The following is a 16410-nucleotide window of genomic DNA, read 5'->3' as shown; positions in this document are numbered from 1 at the left end:
GGAGTCGGGACGCATCTCAGCTGGTCGACTCTCTGGCCCAGGGAGGGCAAAAAGGTGCGAGCACGCGTCCGCGAAAAGAAAACCGAGACCGGCACAGCAGTCTGCACGCTCAGGCGCCGGGGCCGGGACGGAGCTGGCACGCGCGGCGGGCGGGGCCTAGAGCTCCGTCCCCGCCCAGCGCACGCGCACCCCGCCCCGCCCCCAGCGCCCCCAACTCCGCCTACCTACCCTGCTCCTTCGACCCCGCCCACCCGCCCCGCGCACGCGCGTTCCGCGACGCCCGATTCCCACCCCTCCCCTAGGCCAGCCCGCTTGGTCTCGTGCTCCCACCCAGCGCGGGGCCCGCCGGGAGCCGACCTAAGTAGGAGGCGGAGAGTGGGGGAAAGCCAGGCGGGCGGACGGGCGGGGCTCGCTACGCAGGCGCGGGCGCGGGCCCGCCCCCCAGGCGGGCGGCGCGGCCATATTTAAAGGGCGGCCAGCGCAGTGCGCCAATGGGCGGCGAGCGTGAGGGGCGGGGCGTGGCGGCGCGAAGCCCCGGATGTGGCTGCTGCGGCCCCTCCTCCCCCGCGCTCCCCTCAGAGACCCCGGCCGCGCGCCGCCACTCGCTAGCTGGTCCCTGCGCGGGCCCCTCGGCCGGCGGTGTGGAGGCGCGCAAGCGGAGCGGACGGCGAGGCGACCGCGCGAAGGCGAGCGGGCCGGGCCCGGCCGGGCGGCCGTCGCCATGAGCGGCTCGTCGGGCACCCCGTACCTGGGCAGCAAGATCAGCCTCATCTCCAAGGCGCAGATCCGCTACGAGGGCATCCTCTACACCATCGACACGGACAACTCCACCGTGGCGCTCGCCAAAGGTAGCGGCCCCGCCGCCGCCCCAACCGCCCGCCCGCCCGCCCGCGCCCGCCAACAACCCCGCCCCACCCCCACCCGCGGCCCCCGGCCCGGGCGCCGCGCTCCCGGGCCCTCCACCCGCGGCCGCCCCTCCCCCGCCCCCGCGGGCCCTCCCCGCCGGCCACTCCCTTCCCCGCGGGCCCTCGCTTCCAGCCGGCCCCCCGCAGGCCCTTGTCCTCCGGGCACCCCCGCCCCCCGCGGCCCGGGCGCCCCCCGCCCGCACCTCCGGGCGTCCCGGCTCCCCTCCCTCCGGGCCTCCGCTGCGCTCCCCCGGGCTCGTCGGGACAATGGTCTCCCTCGGCCGCGGCGTTATTGTGTGCGGCCGGCGCGCCCAGCCGGCGTCGGGCCGGGGAGGCGGGGAGGCGGGGCGGGTCCAGCTCCCGCGGCGCCGCCGCCGCCGCCCGCGCGCAGCCCGCCCCTGCAGGTGGGGGTCGGCCGCCGCTTGCTCCCCACCTGCCCGAGGGGCCGCTGGCGCCGGGAAGCGGTCCCCGCGCGGGCGGGGCCGGGGGCTCTCGGGCCCTCCCCTGGAGGCCGGGGGGTGCGGGGAGCGGGCTCCCGCGAGCCCTTCTGGAACCCATTAAGCAGCCGGGGCCTGGGGCCTGGGCTAATTCCTCGTCGGGGCGGGACCTCCTGCCGGGCGGCGCCGCGGCCGAGCATCCCCATTCAGAGCGTCTGCCCACCCTGCCCCGCGTTCGCCCGGGGGGTCTGCCCTTCGGCGGCAGGTCTGTGTGTGCGCGCCCCGGGGACCACCCTGAGCCGTCCTGGGCGGCTGCGCCGCGGCTTCCCCCCGGCCTCGCGGAGGCAGGAGGGGCCTCAAAGTTTCTTTGTCTGCATTCTCCGGGAAAGATGGCGAGTGCCCTTTCTCTGTCTCTTCCAGGGCCGGGCTGAGTGCAGCCCGGCCTGCGGGGGCGGGGGCGGGTCTTGGGGGCCCGAGAACCGGCCGTCAGCCGTTAGTTAGGGGTCAAGCTCGAGCTGGCCCGCACCTCGGTCCGCGGGGCCCCAGGCTCGGAGCCCGGGTCCTTGCAGAGCCTGGCGCTCCCGTCGTGGGGTGGGCTGCGCCGCTCCAGGGGGTAGTTCCGGGCGGTCGACTCCATTTGGCGCGACCTCCCAGGTGGGGAGGCCGAGACTCAGAGGAGCCGGGGCTGCAGCGGGGGCTGCCCCCCGATTGTAGACCGGGGCTGCCCCCGAGGCCCGAGGAGGGGCTCAGCTGGGCTCCTGCGGCCACGGTGAGGTCCCTTCCGAGACACAGAGGCTGGGGGCGGGTGTCGAGTTCCGGGCCCCGCGCCCATTGTCTGTGCGTCGGCTCCGCCCAGGCTGGCTGTGCGGGATCCGGCCGGCTCTCTCCGGAGAAAACGGCCTGCCCGGGCGCGGCGTGGGCTCAGACAGCAGCTGGGGGGCGCTCAGCCCATCACGCAGACCCTGCTCTGCGGCGGGCGCCGGGCCTTCCGTGCTCCCGCCTGGCAACGTGGTTTCGTGCGACTGCCAGGCGCAGGGGTCGCTCCCTGTTGGCATCTCTGACCCAGAGCTTCTCGGGGCTCTGCCAGCGGGGGTCTCGTGGGTGTTGTCCGACGGAAATGGGGGTGGAGTGGTAGCAACGTGGACACCCGGCCCCGGAGGGCGCCCCAGGCAGGGGTTGCCCCCCGGGGGTCCGACTGGGTGCACCAGGCTGGGGGCACCGCTGACGGCGCCGGTCTCCGCTCCCCAGTGCGGTCCTTCGGCACCGAGGACCGGCCCACGGACAGGCCTGCGCCCCCGCGGGAGGAGATCTACGAGTACATCATCTTCCGGGGCAGCGACATCAAAGACATCACGGTGTGCGAGCCCCCGAAGGCGCCGCACACCCTCCCTCAGGACCCGGCCATCGTCCAAGTGAGTGCGTGGCCCCGCGCCGGGGAGGGGGCGCGGCTCCGAGGGGAGCGGCTCCGAGGGGAGCTTGCTGTCGCCTGTTTGGCCAGAATACTCGACAGAGGGATGGCCTTTTAGTGACAAGTCGCTTTGTCCAGGCCGTCAGAGTTGCTGGGGAAGTCTTGGGTCCTAGGGCCGCAGTCAGGGGTGAGGGGACCGAGACAGGTTGTGCGTGTGCGTGTCCGTGCCAGGTGCAGGGTGGGAGGCTGCTCTTGGGGTGTCGAGTTCGTCCGTCCTTTCTAGCGGGGTCAGCCGACAGCCCCCGTGGCGTGGGTGCTAGCCGGGCCTGCGGGCATGCTCTCCTGCCCCTGCCCCGGGGGTGACTTGCAGTGCTGGAGGCCACCCACCGGGCTTGGGGGCCAGGAGTGCTTTGCCCAGGGTGAGCAGGGAGCCTGGGTTAACGTTCTCTTAACTTACAAGTTAAGTGTACATCAGCTTTCTGCGGGAGGCTCGGGGGTGCGGCGGAGGAGCCCCCAGCGGCGCCTGGGGGACTGGGAGTGGTCCCCGCGGCTGCGCTCCTTGCTGTGGGGCAGGGTCAGCCCAGCGCGGCCCCCCAGCTCCCTTGCAGAGAGCACTGACGACCTGATGGCAGGCAGTGGCGGGGCCAAAGGCTTGAGTCGGGGAAGAATCCCAGTGAGAATCGCATGGGCAGGTGGGGCTGGGGAGGGAATGTGGAGGGGATGGCGGGGAGCTCACCCCTGGGAGCCAGCCGAGCCCCCAGGAAGCAGGCGGGCAGAGCGGGCGGCCGCCTTTGCCTGAAGGGTGCCCCCTGGCCCCCGGCGCCTCCCTCACCTGCGTGCGCCCTTGCTCAGTCTTCCTTGGGCTCGGGCTCCTCCTTCCAGCCGCACGTGCCTTACAGCCCCTTCCGCGGGATGCCGCCCTACAGCCAGCTGGCCGCCAGCTCCCTGCTCAGCCAGCAGTACGCAGCCTCCTTGGGCCTAGGTGAGTACCCGCTCTCCGCCGCAGGGCTGCGACCTGCCCTCGGGGACGTGGGGCCTCGGCTCCACGGGGGGGCCACTGTGTTCCTGTCACGTTCAGCCCGTAGGGCACACTCAGTGCGTGACTCAGTGCAGCATCAGGGCTGCTGCGCTGGGTGACTGGGTGCGGAGGGGAGGGGCGGCAGTTTTGGGTTTCAGAACAGACGACCCAAACCCATGTGCGTCTGGGTGTCGGCCTCGCTGGGGGGAGGCCGTGGCACTTCCGCCTCAAAGGACCAGTGATCACCGGGTGTAACCACAGTGCGCCTACCTGCCTGCCCACCTGTAAGCCCGTAGACGTGGGACTCCGACGCAGCGCCCCCACCGCCTTCTCCCGGTCTCCTGAAAGCACCTCACGCAGAACCTCCCCTTCCTCCAGGGGGGACAGCCCTGGGCTGAGGCTGCCCACATGCTCAGAGCAAGGGACCCCCGGCCCCGGCCGGAGCTCTGCGGCGACAGGGTGCGATCGGGCCCTCGGCGGTTCTGTGGGGCCTGAGCTCCAGGGAGCCCGGTTGCCGTCACCGCTGCCTCTGGTGTGGCAGTGCCCTTCCCGGCCAGCTCCCCGGGTCCCCGACGAGGTCTGTGCGAGCAGGGCGCCGTGGGGCGGACGCTCGGCCTCTCCAACCTCCACGCCTGCCGGGCGCAGGGCGAGCTTCTCGTCGCTCACCTGTGCCCCTCTGTGCTCTTGTCTCCCCTCCCCTTCCAGAGAAGCTGGTGAGCCCCCCGGCCTCAGCCGCAGCCTCCAGCCCCAGCTCCTCTCCGTCTCCACAGCCCGTCGCAGAGCCCGACCTGTCCTCAGAGCCGCACCAGCTCGCCTCCAAGGGTACGGCGGTCTGGAGAGCTGCGCGCTGTCCTGCCATCCAGGGGGCGAGGGGTGAAGCGTGCGCCAGGTGCCTGGCTGTGGCAGAGCGCCAAGCCCGTGGGCCGGCTAAGCCGTGTCTCTGGTTCGGCACGTGGCGCTGGCTCAGTAACTAACGCGTGGAAGGAGGGTCAGAGAGCCGGGGGACCGGCTCCGGGTCGACCTGCACCACACCCGCCGCCCTCGGCTCCACCCGCTGTGTGGGGGGCCGTCTCCCGGGGACCGCCGCTTCTGCGGGGCCTGCGCGGTGGGGCAGGACCGGCGGGGAGCCTGCGGGGCGGCCCGCACGCTGCTCTGGGGCTTGGGCGGCTCCACGTCAGGAGGCCGCTTTAAAGTGCGGTGACCAGCCTGAGCCATTGGCAGGTGAACCGTGTGGGCCCGACGACCGGCTCGTTCGTTCCTCGCTGTGCCGCACCAGCTGGCTGCCGGCAGCGGTCCGGGCGGGAGTTTCTGGGCTTCGGAGGGCGGCGGTTCATTCCGTCTGGCCCAGGTTGTGGTGTCGGCCCGTGTTACCAGAGGCAGCCCCCGCCCACACTGTGGGGGACCATGGTGGAGACGTCCAGGACAGCGTTTGTCGGTCTGTGCTTGCACGTGGTGTGCGGTTATCAAGGAGTAATGCTTTCTTCCCGTCTCAAGTTACTGCGCACGTGCTGCTGTTCTTGGGACCCTGCACACCGCTCCTGGGCAGGACGGTGTGACTGCTCCGCCCCCGTCAGAGAGAGCAGGCGGGCCCAAGGTTCTTGTCCGTGTCGTCCGGGTGTGAGGAAGCAGTCCGTCCGGGTGTGAGGAAGCAGTCCGGAGCTGTGTCACTCGGGGAGGGCTGTGAGGGCTGGAGGAGGCGCTTTGGGGAAGGGGCGGTGCCCAGCGTAGGGACCCTGCAGAGGGCCAGTCAGCTTGGGCAGTGCTTTGATCTGGTAACGAGGACTTTGTCACAGCGATTCCTCTGGTTTCTATTTCTCGGGGAGAAACGGTGAACTCTGCAGTCCTCGCTCGCCCTGGCTGCCCCTTGAGGGTGGGGTCTGGAGGTCGGTCAGGGCTGGCTTCTGTCTCCCAGCTCCGAGCACCACCCACTCCCCAGGCCGGGGCTGGAGGGGGCGACAGCGAGTGAACAGGGTGCGTCCCTCTGCACTCGCGCGGCTGCCAAGGGCCCCTCCGGAGGCTCTGTGTCTGCGTGTTCTTGTCCTGGGCCCGGGCCTGGGCCTGGGCCTGGGCCGGCAGGGCAGCCCCACTGCTAAGGGCAGCCTGGTGCCTGCTCCTCAGGATGGGCCTCCCCTCTGAGAGCAGTGCAGGCTGTCTCTGCCGCTAGCGCTTAGGTTCTCCTTTCCACCTCTGTCGTTCCTTGTGCAAAGCTGACAGCGTTCTGTTCTGCGCCTTAACCCCAGTGGCCGATCACTGCGCTCTCTGGGCCATCCCAGACCGGTGCTTACTCAGCGCGGACCAGCACGATACGCATTCTCAGACCGGGAACACACCAGCATCTCGGGACTCCCGAGCCCCCTCGGGGTCCACACCTGCGTGGTTTCTGGAAAGCCATCCCTAAACCTCCCCGAGTGCTCGCTGACGGCCAGGTGGCGTTCTCTCCTCTGGTGTCCCAGCACGGAGCCGGGGTCGGCGCCCCGTGGAGCTGGCCTGGCTGTGGGGGCTCCTGCAGAGGAGGGTCCCGCCAAGGGCCTTGCCTGTGTTAGGTGGACCCTCGCTGGGCAGTTGCCGCACCCGCCTGACCTGCGACCTGAACCTGAGTGTTGGCCGGGGGTGGGGCGCTGCCTCCCCTCCCTCCCCTCCCTCCCCTCCTCCCTCCCCCTCCCTCCCCCTCCTCCTCCCCTTCCCTCCCCTCCTCCTCCCTCCCTCCCCCTCCCCTCACCGGGCCTCCCTCCTGGACACAGGAGCTGGCTTCCCGTCCGTCCCTGCCGGGAAGAGCCCCATGGTGGAGCAGGCCGTCCAGACTGGTTCCCTCGACAACCTGAACGCCAAGAAGCTCCTGCCCAGCAGCAAGGGCGCCGTGGGGGTGCAGCTCAACGGGCGCACGGCCCCACCCAGCAGCAAGGGCACCAGCGGCACCGAGACGCGCGCTCCCTGGGGTGCGCACCCTCCGCTCTCCACGCACGCTGCTGCCTGGGGCCTCGTGCCCCCATCCCCAGGGGGAGGGGGGGCGCCTCTGCCCCGGTGGGCGCCCGCCTCACTGTCCCCTCTGGTGCCGTAGATGTGAGCCCGCCCGCCGCGGTGCAGGCGCCTGCGCAGGTCAACGACGAGAACAGGAGGCCGCAGAGGAGGCGATCAGGTACCCGCGCCGCCGCCGGCTCGCCCGTGCTCGGTGCTGCCTGCGGTGGCCCCCGGCCCTGACCGCCCTCTGTCCGCAGGGAACAGGCGCACCAGGAACCGCTCCCGAGGGCAGAGCCGCCCGGCCGACGTCAAGGAGAACACCATCAGGTTTGAGGGCGACTTCGACTTCGAGAGCGCGAACGCCCAGTTCAACCGAGAGGAGCTGGACAAGGAGTTCAAGAAGAAGCTGAACTTCAAAGGTCTGCGTCTGCAGGAAAGCCGCCCGCGCCCCAAAGAGCCTCCCGGAGCGGGTCGGGGGACGGCAGCTGGAGCGGGCGGGGGGCGGTGCGGGGGGCTGCGCCCTCTGAGGGTGACTGGGGCGTGCCCCGTGGGGCGGGGGCCGGGGCTGCAGGTGGAGGTGCCACTTAGCGCAGAGCGGCCGCCGCCGAGGGGCCGGGAGGGCCTGCCCGGGACAGAGGGGCCTCGTCCGCCTGCTCCCCCAGCTCAGGGTGCCCCTCTGGCTGCAGACGACAGAGCTGAGAAGGGAGAGGAGAAGGACCCTGCGGTGGTGACCCCCAGTGACGAGGTCCCTGCCGAGGAGGACCACCTGGGGCCCTCCTGCTACTACGACAAGTCCAAGTCCTTCTTCGACAACATCTCGTCCGAGCTCAAGGCCAGGTGGGTGGGCGCGGGGGGCCCCGGCGCTCGCCCTCAGTGCCCCCGCTCAGCTCGGGGTCAGGGCGCGCCTCTCCGGGCCCGCTCCCGCGGGGCCCCCGTGGACACAGCGTCAGCGGCACGGGCGGCCCTCCTCGGGCTCTCCCTTCGGGCTGGGCTCCCCCGCCCGCCCGCCCGCCCCAGTGGTCGGGGGCTTGCCTCCTGTGCCCGGCTGACCCTGGAGGCGCGAGGCCCTTGCCGCCTGAGGCGACCTGCGGGGTGTTCAGAGGGCCGAGTTGTGGGTGCTCTTCCCTGACAGCGGGGCGCAGGGGCCTGGCGCTGCCCGTGCGCCGGCTGCACTGGGCGTGGAGTGCGGGGAGCGAGCGTGCTGGGGGCTCCGACCCACCTGCCTGGCAGGCCGGGTGCCGGGCACGCTGAGCACTGGGGGTACACGGGGCACGTGCTGGGGTCCCCGCCGGCTGCGCTGAGGCTTCCTGGCAGGGAGCGGGGAGCGAGGGCGAGGGCGATGTGCACACAAGATGACGCGCGTCGGGGAGAACCGGGGTGAGGGCGGGTGACGCGGGCAGCAGGCGGGGCCCCCCAGCCTGAGCTGGGCGGGTGGTGTGGGGGTGGGGCCGGCGGGCTGTGGTGGTGACCGGTCCCCACCCGGCGCCGTGGGGCGCCCAGAGGCTCAGGGCCCGGGCTGCGGCCGGCTGCCGTCTTGGCGCGGAGGTTCTGCAGTGAGCGGCTGCGTCTCAGCGGGGTCCGGGGGAGGCTTGGCTTCCGACGTGCTTCCCAGGCCGGGCTGGCGGGTCTGCTGCTTGGGGGCGGGAGGGGGGAGCAGGTCTGCGGCCGGGAAAGGCAGTGGGGATGCAGCCTCGCTGCTGTGAACGAGACTGGGGACGGACGTGGGTCCTCGCTGGAGGTGCTCGGGGAGCACAGGGCGCTGCGGCTGTGCTGTGCTGTGCTGGTCCCCGCCGCCCCCACAGCGCCAGCACGGTGGTGGGGACCCTGCCCGTGCAGCCAGCCCCTCCTCGTCCGGTAGAGCCCGCTTGGAAGGGATCTGCTGCGGGTCCCTGGGACTCCAGGGGCCAGGCCAGCCCGGGCGGCTCCTTGGCAGCCCTCCCGTCTCAAGCTCGCCTTGGGTGACTGAGGGGTGGGTTCTGTGCCCAGTGGGCTGGTCCGAGGACGCCTGGCCGGGGTGCACCTGCAGTGTCGGGGACTGGGGCTGGCTGGCCGCCCCTCTCACTGGCCCTCGACTGTTCCGGGAGCACAGTGGCCATCTGCCCTTGTGCCTGGGTTCAGAGAGCTGGGCTGCGCAGCCCTGCAGTCAGTCCCACGCCCTGGTCTGGTTCAGTTCCAGGAGGACCACGTGGGCCGAGGAGAGGAAGCTCAACACGGAAACCTTCGGCGTGTCAGGGAGGTTTCTCCGTGGCCGTGGATTCCGAGGTGGACTGCGAGGGGGCAGGGGCAGTGGCACCGCGCGGCGCAACCCCACCTCCCACAGAGCCGGGACCGGCCGCGTGTAGGGAGGCAGGCGGAGGTGAGTGGGGGCCCCTCAGGGTCCTCAGAGGGCAGTGCGTGCAGAAAGGACTCTGTGCTGGGTTGGTGGGGGTCTGGGCAGCCCTGGCCCGGCTGGGGCTTGGGGTGCTGCTTCAGTGCATCACGTGGTGGTCTTCCCCCTCCCCATCCCTTCCCTAACCCCCTCCCCTTGGCCCCCCAGGCTCTGGCCGAAGCAGCAGCAGACGCCACAGAGTGAGGACGCCGCACTCACGGGCAGACCTGCGTCAGGTCACCCTTCTCCGTTTTTGTTCCCGTCGTCACGCAACTTGGACGAGGTTCCGCTTGTTTTCGGGGTGTTTTGGGGAGACCTCTCAGGCCTCTGGACCCCTTCCTCTTCAGTTTTGCACAGTCCGGTCTACGGTTGTATTTTGAAAAAAGGTTTCTAAAGTGAAAGCCCGATCCTCACTTTGACTTTAAAAGTGGAGGCAGATCCCGTTTGGCTGCACGGCAGTCAGGAGCAGCCCTGTCCCCCTGCTGGACCCGGTGCTGCTGGCCGGCCTGGCGCCCTCGCTGCCACTGGTGGGGCCTCGGGAGCCAGGCAGGGGCGGCCCGGGGGTTGGGGCCCCGGGCAGGGAAAGGGGGTCCCCACCGATCATGTTGTGTGAGCGCGCAGACTGCCTGGCGCCTGGGGGGCGCGGCGGAGGTGAGTGCCCCCGAGGGCTGTGCGCACTCAGAGCCTGGCCCCCCAGGGGGGTCCGGGTGCCGGTGGTGTCCCCGCCTTCTGCCCCGCCTGCCCGTGGCCTGGCCAGGCTCTGGGGCTCGGCTCCAGCCACCATCGGCGGCTGCCCCTCTTGGACGTGAGCCCGCGTTTCCCAAGAGGCCAGCCGACCGAGAGCACGTTCTCCTGAGCTGTACATAGTTGTTTCTTTCGTGGGCGGCGGGAGGGAGGCGGGCTGTGCACCGTCGCATGCGTGAGCGGGGCACCCTGGCACGAGCATGCGCCCCTCCGGGGCGGGGCGGGGCGTCGCGGCCAGCCGGAGCGCCGTGGGGACTGACCCCCGGGCAGCTCTGAAGATTTTGGTTCTGTATTAAGTTACTGTAAAAGCTTGGGTTTATTTTTATAGGACTTACGGCTAAGACTTAGAACGTAGCAACAGGGCTGCTCTGTTGGAGTAATGTAAATTGTAATTAAAATAAACACGCAGACTTTAATTTAAGACTTGCTTCTCTGCCCCGAAGTAAGTGGTCCCGTCTGGCTCTGCCTGAACCCTGTCATGCCCGACACGCCATGGGTGGGCTGGTCGCCGAGTCCCTGCCCCCGCCCCCGCCCGGAGTGGCACGGCTCTTCGACACAGATGGACCTGCTCAGGAGCCCCCTGGGGCCGTGCAGAACAGCTGCTTCCCAGTGCCCCCTCCACCGAGATGGGCGCCGTCGGAAGCAACCCCACAGGACGGGCCGGTCAGCCAGCTGCGCCTGTCCTCCCTCCGGCCGGGGCAGCAGCCGTCCCTGCACACACCGCAGCCGGTGCCTGTCCACCTTCCCCTTGTTCGGGCCGCCGATGTCCCTGACCGGGAGAGAAGATGCCCCGGAGTGCCCGAGGCACCCCCGCTTCCGTGGGCACTACACACGGGCCGATCCCGCTGCTGGCGGCACCTGTTCAGTTCGTGTCCTCGTTCCCGTCAGAGACCGGGCGCAAACTGCAGGTTACATGCGGGAAAGCACCTGTAAGTTTGCTGGAGACTCTAGTTAAACAGGCGAGTCGCCCTGAAAGTGCTTTGATAACCGCCTGTTCCATGCCGGGCCGGCCGTATCCTCAGAAGGTGCACTGTAGCAGGCCCGGCGGACGGCGGGCCACCCACCGGTCACCTGGACTGGCAGGGCCTCGGGTGGAGCGGAGCCGCATCGCTGCGCAGGCAGTGGCTGGTCTTCTGCTGGGTGCTGCAGGGGGACCCGCTGCTGCTGGCCTGGGGCCCTGAGGGGCGGGCTTCTGGCAGGCCCCGCGCGCCGCAGGGAGACAGTAGTGGCCCCGAGACGGTACCCAGAACCAGAGGTCCGAGGCTGCGTCAGAACAGAGCTGCCCCACCAGGAAAGTCGGGGTTGACATTTCACGCCGAGTGCCCTTGGGCTCCCGGCCGCCACCTTATGCTGATTAGCCTGAACAAGGTCCAGGGAACAGGGTCAGCCTGTTGGGGAGCCCTGAGGGGGCACTCCTACCCCCGCCAGAAGTGCCGGGCTCCCCGCCGACAGCAGCTGTGGACGGCCCCGAGCTGCTGGACCACTCCCGAGAGCCCTTCCGTGGCCCCGAGGGGCGGGCGGGCAGGCAGGGGAGCAGTCCCCACACTCAGGAGCGTGCTGACCGACGGCTCACGCTCACAGCTCCCCCCCCCCCGGGGGGGGCACATGATCTACGAGGAAGACGAGGCTAAAAAACGCGAGTTTATTGCAGACGCTTGGGCGGCATGGAGATGCCGATGCGTACCCCCCCCCATCACCCATGACCGGAATTTAAAAATCACTCCCAGCCAGAGCCCTCTGTCCATCACGATGCTTTCTTCTGTTTCTTCTTCTCGTTTTCTTCCTTCTCTTTTTCAATTTCAGCAACATACTTCTCAATTTCTTCAGGATTTAGAATCTACCAAAGGGAGTGTTTCTGGTGAGCCCCTGGGGGAGGGGCTCCGGGACCCCCATAGCTGCGCCCGCGAGGAGACAAGGCCAGGTGCCGGTGGGGTCCGGCCCCGGAGGGGGTGGAGCAGTGTGCACGCCTGCCGCCAGCTTGTTCGAGGGCCAGGGCAGCACGGGAGGGCCACCCGGGACCAGGGGTCAGCACTCGCTTCCCACCGGGTCGTGGGGACACCCCCAAGGCCCACAGGAGCCGGCACTGCCCCCACCCATGCGTGGGAGTGGGCCACTGCACACACAGCCAACACCCAGCCTTTACCTTGAGTGGCTGGTCGCGCCGCATGACGGCCAGCTCGATGTTCTTGCCCCCGGACTGCACCACCTGGGGGGCGGGGAGTGGGGGGGAGAAGTGCCTCAGCCAGCCTCGCCCACCCCAGGACCACAGCTCCCTAAACGGGCGCCCGTGCACCCAGCCCCCGCAGCCTCTGCCCCCCTCCTGCCTCCTGCAGGCAGACTCGGGCACAGCAGACCCTCCGTCCCACCTGCCAGCCCTCCCACCAGCACCTCCAAGGTCCAGAGCCCCCCAGCTCCCAGCCAGCTCGCCCAGCCCCCCTCATTGCCGCTCCTGTAGCAGCTGGAGCCCCTGAGGCTGCGCGATGGCGGTGAGCGGGGCCTGGCCTGCACCTGCTGTGCACATGGGGGCTGGTGCAAGCGAGGGAGCTCCTGCGGCCTCCATCCCTGCCACCCAGCCAGAGGGACACTGCCGCGGCGTGAGTGTCTCGCTGGCCGCCCAGACCTCAGAAGCAAACTTACTTCCAGGAGAGCCTTGATGACCAGCTTGATGGTCAGCCCATCGGTCTCAATGGCCTCGTCGGTGTAATTCTTCTCTAAGAACTCGCGCACGGACTTGGCTCCCCGGCCAATCGCGTTGGCCTGAAAGACACGTGTGTTCTGTGGCACTGGACGGGACAATCCAGAGCCAGTCCGACAAGGTGGCCACCGCGTGGGCCCGCTACTCTGCGCTGGGCCGGGAGGCAGTCTGGGCCCTGAGCCCTGGGCCCCGCCCCCGCCTCCAGGCGAAGGCTGCCCGGAGCCCCTGACCCTCGCCCGTGACAGGTGGCATTTCCTGGTCCACACACCTGCGCCTTTCGCCGTGAGGCTGCGTCCTTCCAGCTCGCTGCCCAAGTCTCCCAGACGGGGCCCCTGCACAACCCCCGGCTCCCCCGGGAGGGTCAGTGTCCGGGACAGCCAGTGCGAGTGCACACGCCTGCAGCCCGAGGCAGTGCGACACACAGGAGGCGCGGCCCCCGCGCCGCCCGAGCCTCACCTTCCAGGCGTGGTAGGTGCCCGACGGGTCGGTCTGGTACAGCCGGGGGGTGCCGTCGAAGTCGAAGCCCACGATGAGCGCGGAGATGCCAAACGGCCTGCGCCCGTTGCTCTGGGTGTAGCGCTGGCGGGAGGAGGATGGGTCAGGGTCCGCGTGCCGTCTCCCCACGACGGGCCCGGAGTGCGCCGTCAGCACCCGTCACTCCCCACGCTCACGCCCACACCGCTGCGCCCGTGCCGGCCCGCCCCTCCCCCTCCTGAGGCGACTGTCATTAACAGCACTTGGGGATTGCCCCGTGGTGCCAGTCGACGAGCACCGTGCCAGCCGCACGGGCAGGTGACGGGCGAGGGAGGAAGAGCAGGGCTGGGCATGGGGGCGCTGGCGCAGGCCTCAGCTTCCCCGCCCCAACATGTGCCGGCACCCACGCAGCACGCAGTGGGACACCCTCCGGGACGCAGGAGGGACCGCCCGTGCCCAGAGCCGAGCCTCGGGGGGCGCACCTGCTTCAGGCTGGCGATGTAGCGGGTGATGTACTCCACGGTGACCGGGTCCTCCACCGTCAGCCGGTGGCTCTGGCACTCCACCCGGGCCCTGTTGATGACGATCCTCGCGTCGGCGGTGAGGCCTGCGGGGACAGCAGACGGCGGCGCCGTGCTGATTGCGCTCACGTGCAAACACGGGTCGCACGAGCAGACAGCATGGGTTCCCTGCGGCCCAGCACTGGGGCCGTCCAAGGCACCGACCCCCGGTGGACCGGGAGGCCCGGTTAGCCCCCGTGACCCTCCTGAGAGCACCGGGCGCACTGAGACCAGGGCGTGCCAGGCCACGCGGAGCCGGGCAGGGCAACCCCAGGAGCCTCAGACGTCCCCAGACTGGACCCCGAGAGAGGAGAGTGCTGAGACCCTGCGCCCACAGCCCCCGCCTCACAGGCGCAGTAGCTGTGGGCAGCCTGACCTCTCTCTACAGACCGTGAGGACGACCAGGGACGCGCTGACGCCCGTGGAGGTGGCCGCAGCGCCCGCGTCCCGGGGCCACCTTTCCTGCACCCCTTGACTTAAAGGCCCGAGCCCCCGCCCTGGAGGACTGGGGTGCACCCAGCCCCCAAGACCCCGCAGCCGCCGGCGCACCCGCGAAGGCCATGCAGACGTTGTCGTCCAGGGCGCAGATCTTCCGCACCGTCCTTTCATCCTGCAGTTTGGCCACCGACTTCTTCTCCACGCCCAGGACCACGATGTCTTTGCCTCGGACGCCCACCTGCGGAAACACCCGCACGGCACTCGGGTTTGCTGTGGCCCCGCGGAGCTCCGAGTCCCGGCCCCGGCCCCGGCCGAGGGCACCACACCCACCAACCACGGCCCTGACCCGCCCGTGGCCCAGTCCCCCAGGTGTCCTGACCTGACCGGCCAGCCGCCTAGTTCCCTGCCCTCACGATGCCGATGTGCGGGTTCAGGGACGACACCACCGAGGGTACCTGTGTCCCTTCAGCCCACTGAGTCAGATCCCACGTGCGGCCTGGCAACTCAGAGACCTGGCGTTCACGCGGGGCCTTCAGAAAGCTGTGGTTCTGCGGCTGTGACCCACACCACCCCCTTGGGGAGGGACGCCTGTCTCCCCTATTCCCTGGAGGGTGGCGCCGCCGGCAGGCAGGCACAGACCCAGGGGGCCAACCGCTGGGAAAAGCAGGGCTCCGCGGGTCCTGGGCTGACCAATTCTTTGAGGTGGGGGCCGCCCGTGTTCCCCCCACGCACACCAGGAGCGCCCTCCGTGGCCTGGACAAGGGCTTCCACCTGCACAAACGCCCCCTGGGCACACACCGTGGGGGTGGGAGCTCCGGTGTGCTGAGTCCGACTTCCAGGTGCTGTCTCCCCTACGGTCTCCCCTCCCCCAGTGTTCGTGGTTCTCCGGAGCCCGCGGGGTTGGGGGCAGGTCCGGCAAAGCCACCCACCCCACGGGCCTGAGGTGGCATGGGGGGGGGGGGGCAGCGGCCTCCACCCCAGTACTCTTGAAGCCGAGTGAGGCCGGGAAACGGGTTCTGGACACTCAGTTCCAAAGACGCTCAGGGAAGGAGAACACCCAAATTCTCCGAGTTGTGTGCGCTCTGTCTGCGGACTCAAACCTCGGACACGCCGGGTAATACAAGAAAAACTGACGGACAGGCAAACCCCTAGGTGTCTCACGCTTCAAAGGGCAGTCAGAACAAGAGGTACCTGCTCAGATGCCCGCGGGGACAGTGGGTCGGTCAGCGCACTGCCCGCCTCGCGGGGGAGGGGGGCGTTGTCAGCGGAACCGCACAGCCCAGAGCAAGACCCGCCCCGCCCCCCTTGGCTGCGGAAGCCCACCTGCACCTCCAGGACAACCGCTGTCCCTCGTGCGGAAAGTCCCTAACTGGGCCCGGGCCGGGCACACTTCACTAAGTCGCAAGTCACCCACTTGCTTAACATCTTCGGAGCGCGCGCCTCCGCTCGCTGCGGGGCCTCCGCGCAGCCACACCGCGACCAGGCCGGGCTCCCGCTGCCCGGGCCCAGGCGGCCGCCAAGATGGCGTCGCCACCCAGGCGCGCCTACCCGCTCCGCGCTAGTGAGAGGGAAAAGGAAGGTGGCCCTTGGAAGCTCACCACCCACGCCCAAATCGCTGGTCCGCACAGCACCCGTCGGTCACCAGCAGACCCCCACCTCGAATGCCCTTGGCGACAATCCAGTGTTGGGAGGACAGGTCCATCCGACTGGCCAGCCCCGCCGGTTCCCCGACCCGGGCGCCCACAGTGTGCAACGCGCCCCTCTCCACTTCCTTCGTCAACGCCAGCGCCACGGCTCCTCTGCGTCCATCTGACGCCGCGGAGCTAATTCCGAAAGGTCGATCGGATAAAAAGCACCCGGCGACGAAGAGGAGGCTGCCAGCACCGGCACCTGGCTGAAGCTCCGGGCGGGGAGCGCGTCCCGGCCCCGCCCGGCCGATGCAGACGCCGCGCTCCAGGGGTCCGGGGCCGAGAGGGACGCGGTTCCTCCGGACCCCCCTGCTGTCTAGAGCCGCGCCGGGGCCACGAGCGCTCCGGCTGCCCCCCATTCGGGGCCTCTCCGCGCCTCAACAGGGCGGCCAGGCCTCACAGGCTCCTGGGCGCCCAACACGTCGCGGGCCTCCCTCGCCTCCCGCGCCCCAGCAGCGCCCCTAGGCCCGCCCGCATCCAGCCGCCCGCGCCCGGCCCGGGGTTCGCCGCTCACCGCGGTCGAGCCCTTCTTCACGGCCTCCTGTGCGTACTCCACTTGGAAGAGGTGGCCGTCGGGCGAGAAGACGGTGATGGCGCGGTCGTAACTCATCCCGGCGAGCGGCGCGGTCAGGCCGGGCAAAAGCGCACACTCACCGCCGCACGGCCCACGACTCCCGACGCGGCGGCGCCCGCCCCCCGGCCCCGCCCACTGCGCTG

At 70.3% G+C, this 16410-nt stretch overlaps 2 protein-coding genes across 3 annotated transcripts; one reads left to right on the top strand and one right to left on the bottom strand.

The window, feature by feature from the left end:
• The first annotated feature begins 497 nt into the window (after positions 1-497).
• Positions 498-10254, top strand: LSM14B (LSM family member 14B). Of its 2 annotated transcripts, XM_045833455.1 has the most exons (10): positions 500-848; positions 2591-2754; positions 3603-3732; positions 4474-4590; positions 6510-6704; positions 6827-6904; positions 6984-7145; positions 7413-7563; positions 8897-9082; positions 9263-10254. In XM_045833455.1, exons 1-9 carry the CDS (start codon positions 539-541, stop codon positions 9066-9068), a joined length of 1479 nt encoding a protein of 492 aa, XP_045689411.1. In that variant the 5' UTR covers positions 500-538; the 3' UTR covers positions 9069-9082; positions 9263-10254. The 2 variants fall into 2 exon arrangements, with proteins under 2 accessions (XP_045689412.1, XP_045689411.1); XM_045833456.1 differs by lacking the exon at positions 4474-4590 and having other exon boundaries at positions 498-848.
• Positions 10255-11466: 1212 nt separating this feature from the next.
• Positions 11467-16394, bottom strand: PSMA7 (proteasome 20S subunit alpha 7). The gene is made up of 7 exons (XM_045833000.1): positions 16208-16394; positions 14117-14243; positions 13490-13614; positions 12990-13112; positions 12476-12595; positions 11982-12044; positions 11467-11675 (listed from the first exon to the last, which is right to left on the bottom strand). The coding sequence occupies exons 1-7, from the start codon at positions 16301-16303 to the stop codon at positions 11583-11585; spliced, it is 747 nt and encodes a 248-aa protein (XP_045688956.1). The 5' UTR covers positions 16304-16394; the 3' UTR covers positions 11467-11582.
• Between the last annotated feature and the right edge of the window lie 16 nt (positions 16395-16410).

This window comes from Phyllostomus hastatus, unplaced genomic scaffold (genome assembly GCF_019186645.2).
Source record: "Phyllostomus hastatus isolate PE091 unplaced genomic scaffold, TTU_PhHast_1.1 phas_contig_17, whole genome shotgun sequence".
Taxonomy (NCBI): Eukaryota; Metazoa; Chordata; class Mammalia; order Chiroptera; family Phyllostomidae; genus Phyllostomus; species Phyllostomus hastatus.
Note: the sequence above shows the minus strand (reverse complement) of the source record. Positions and strands in the feature narration are given on the sequence as shown.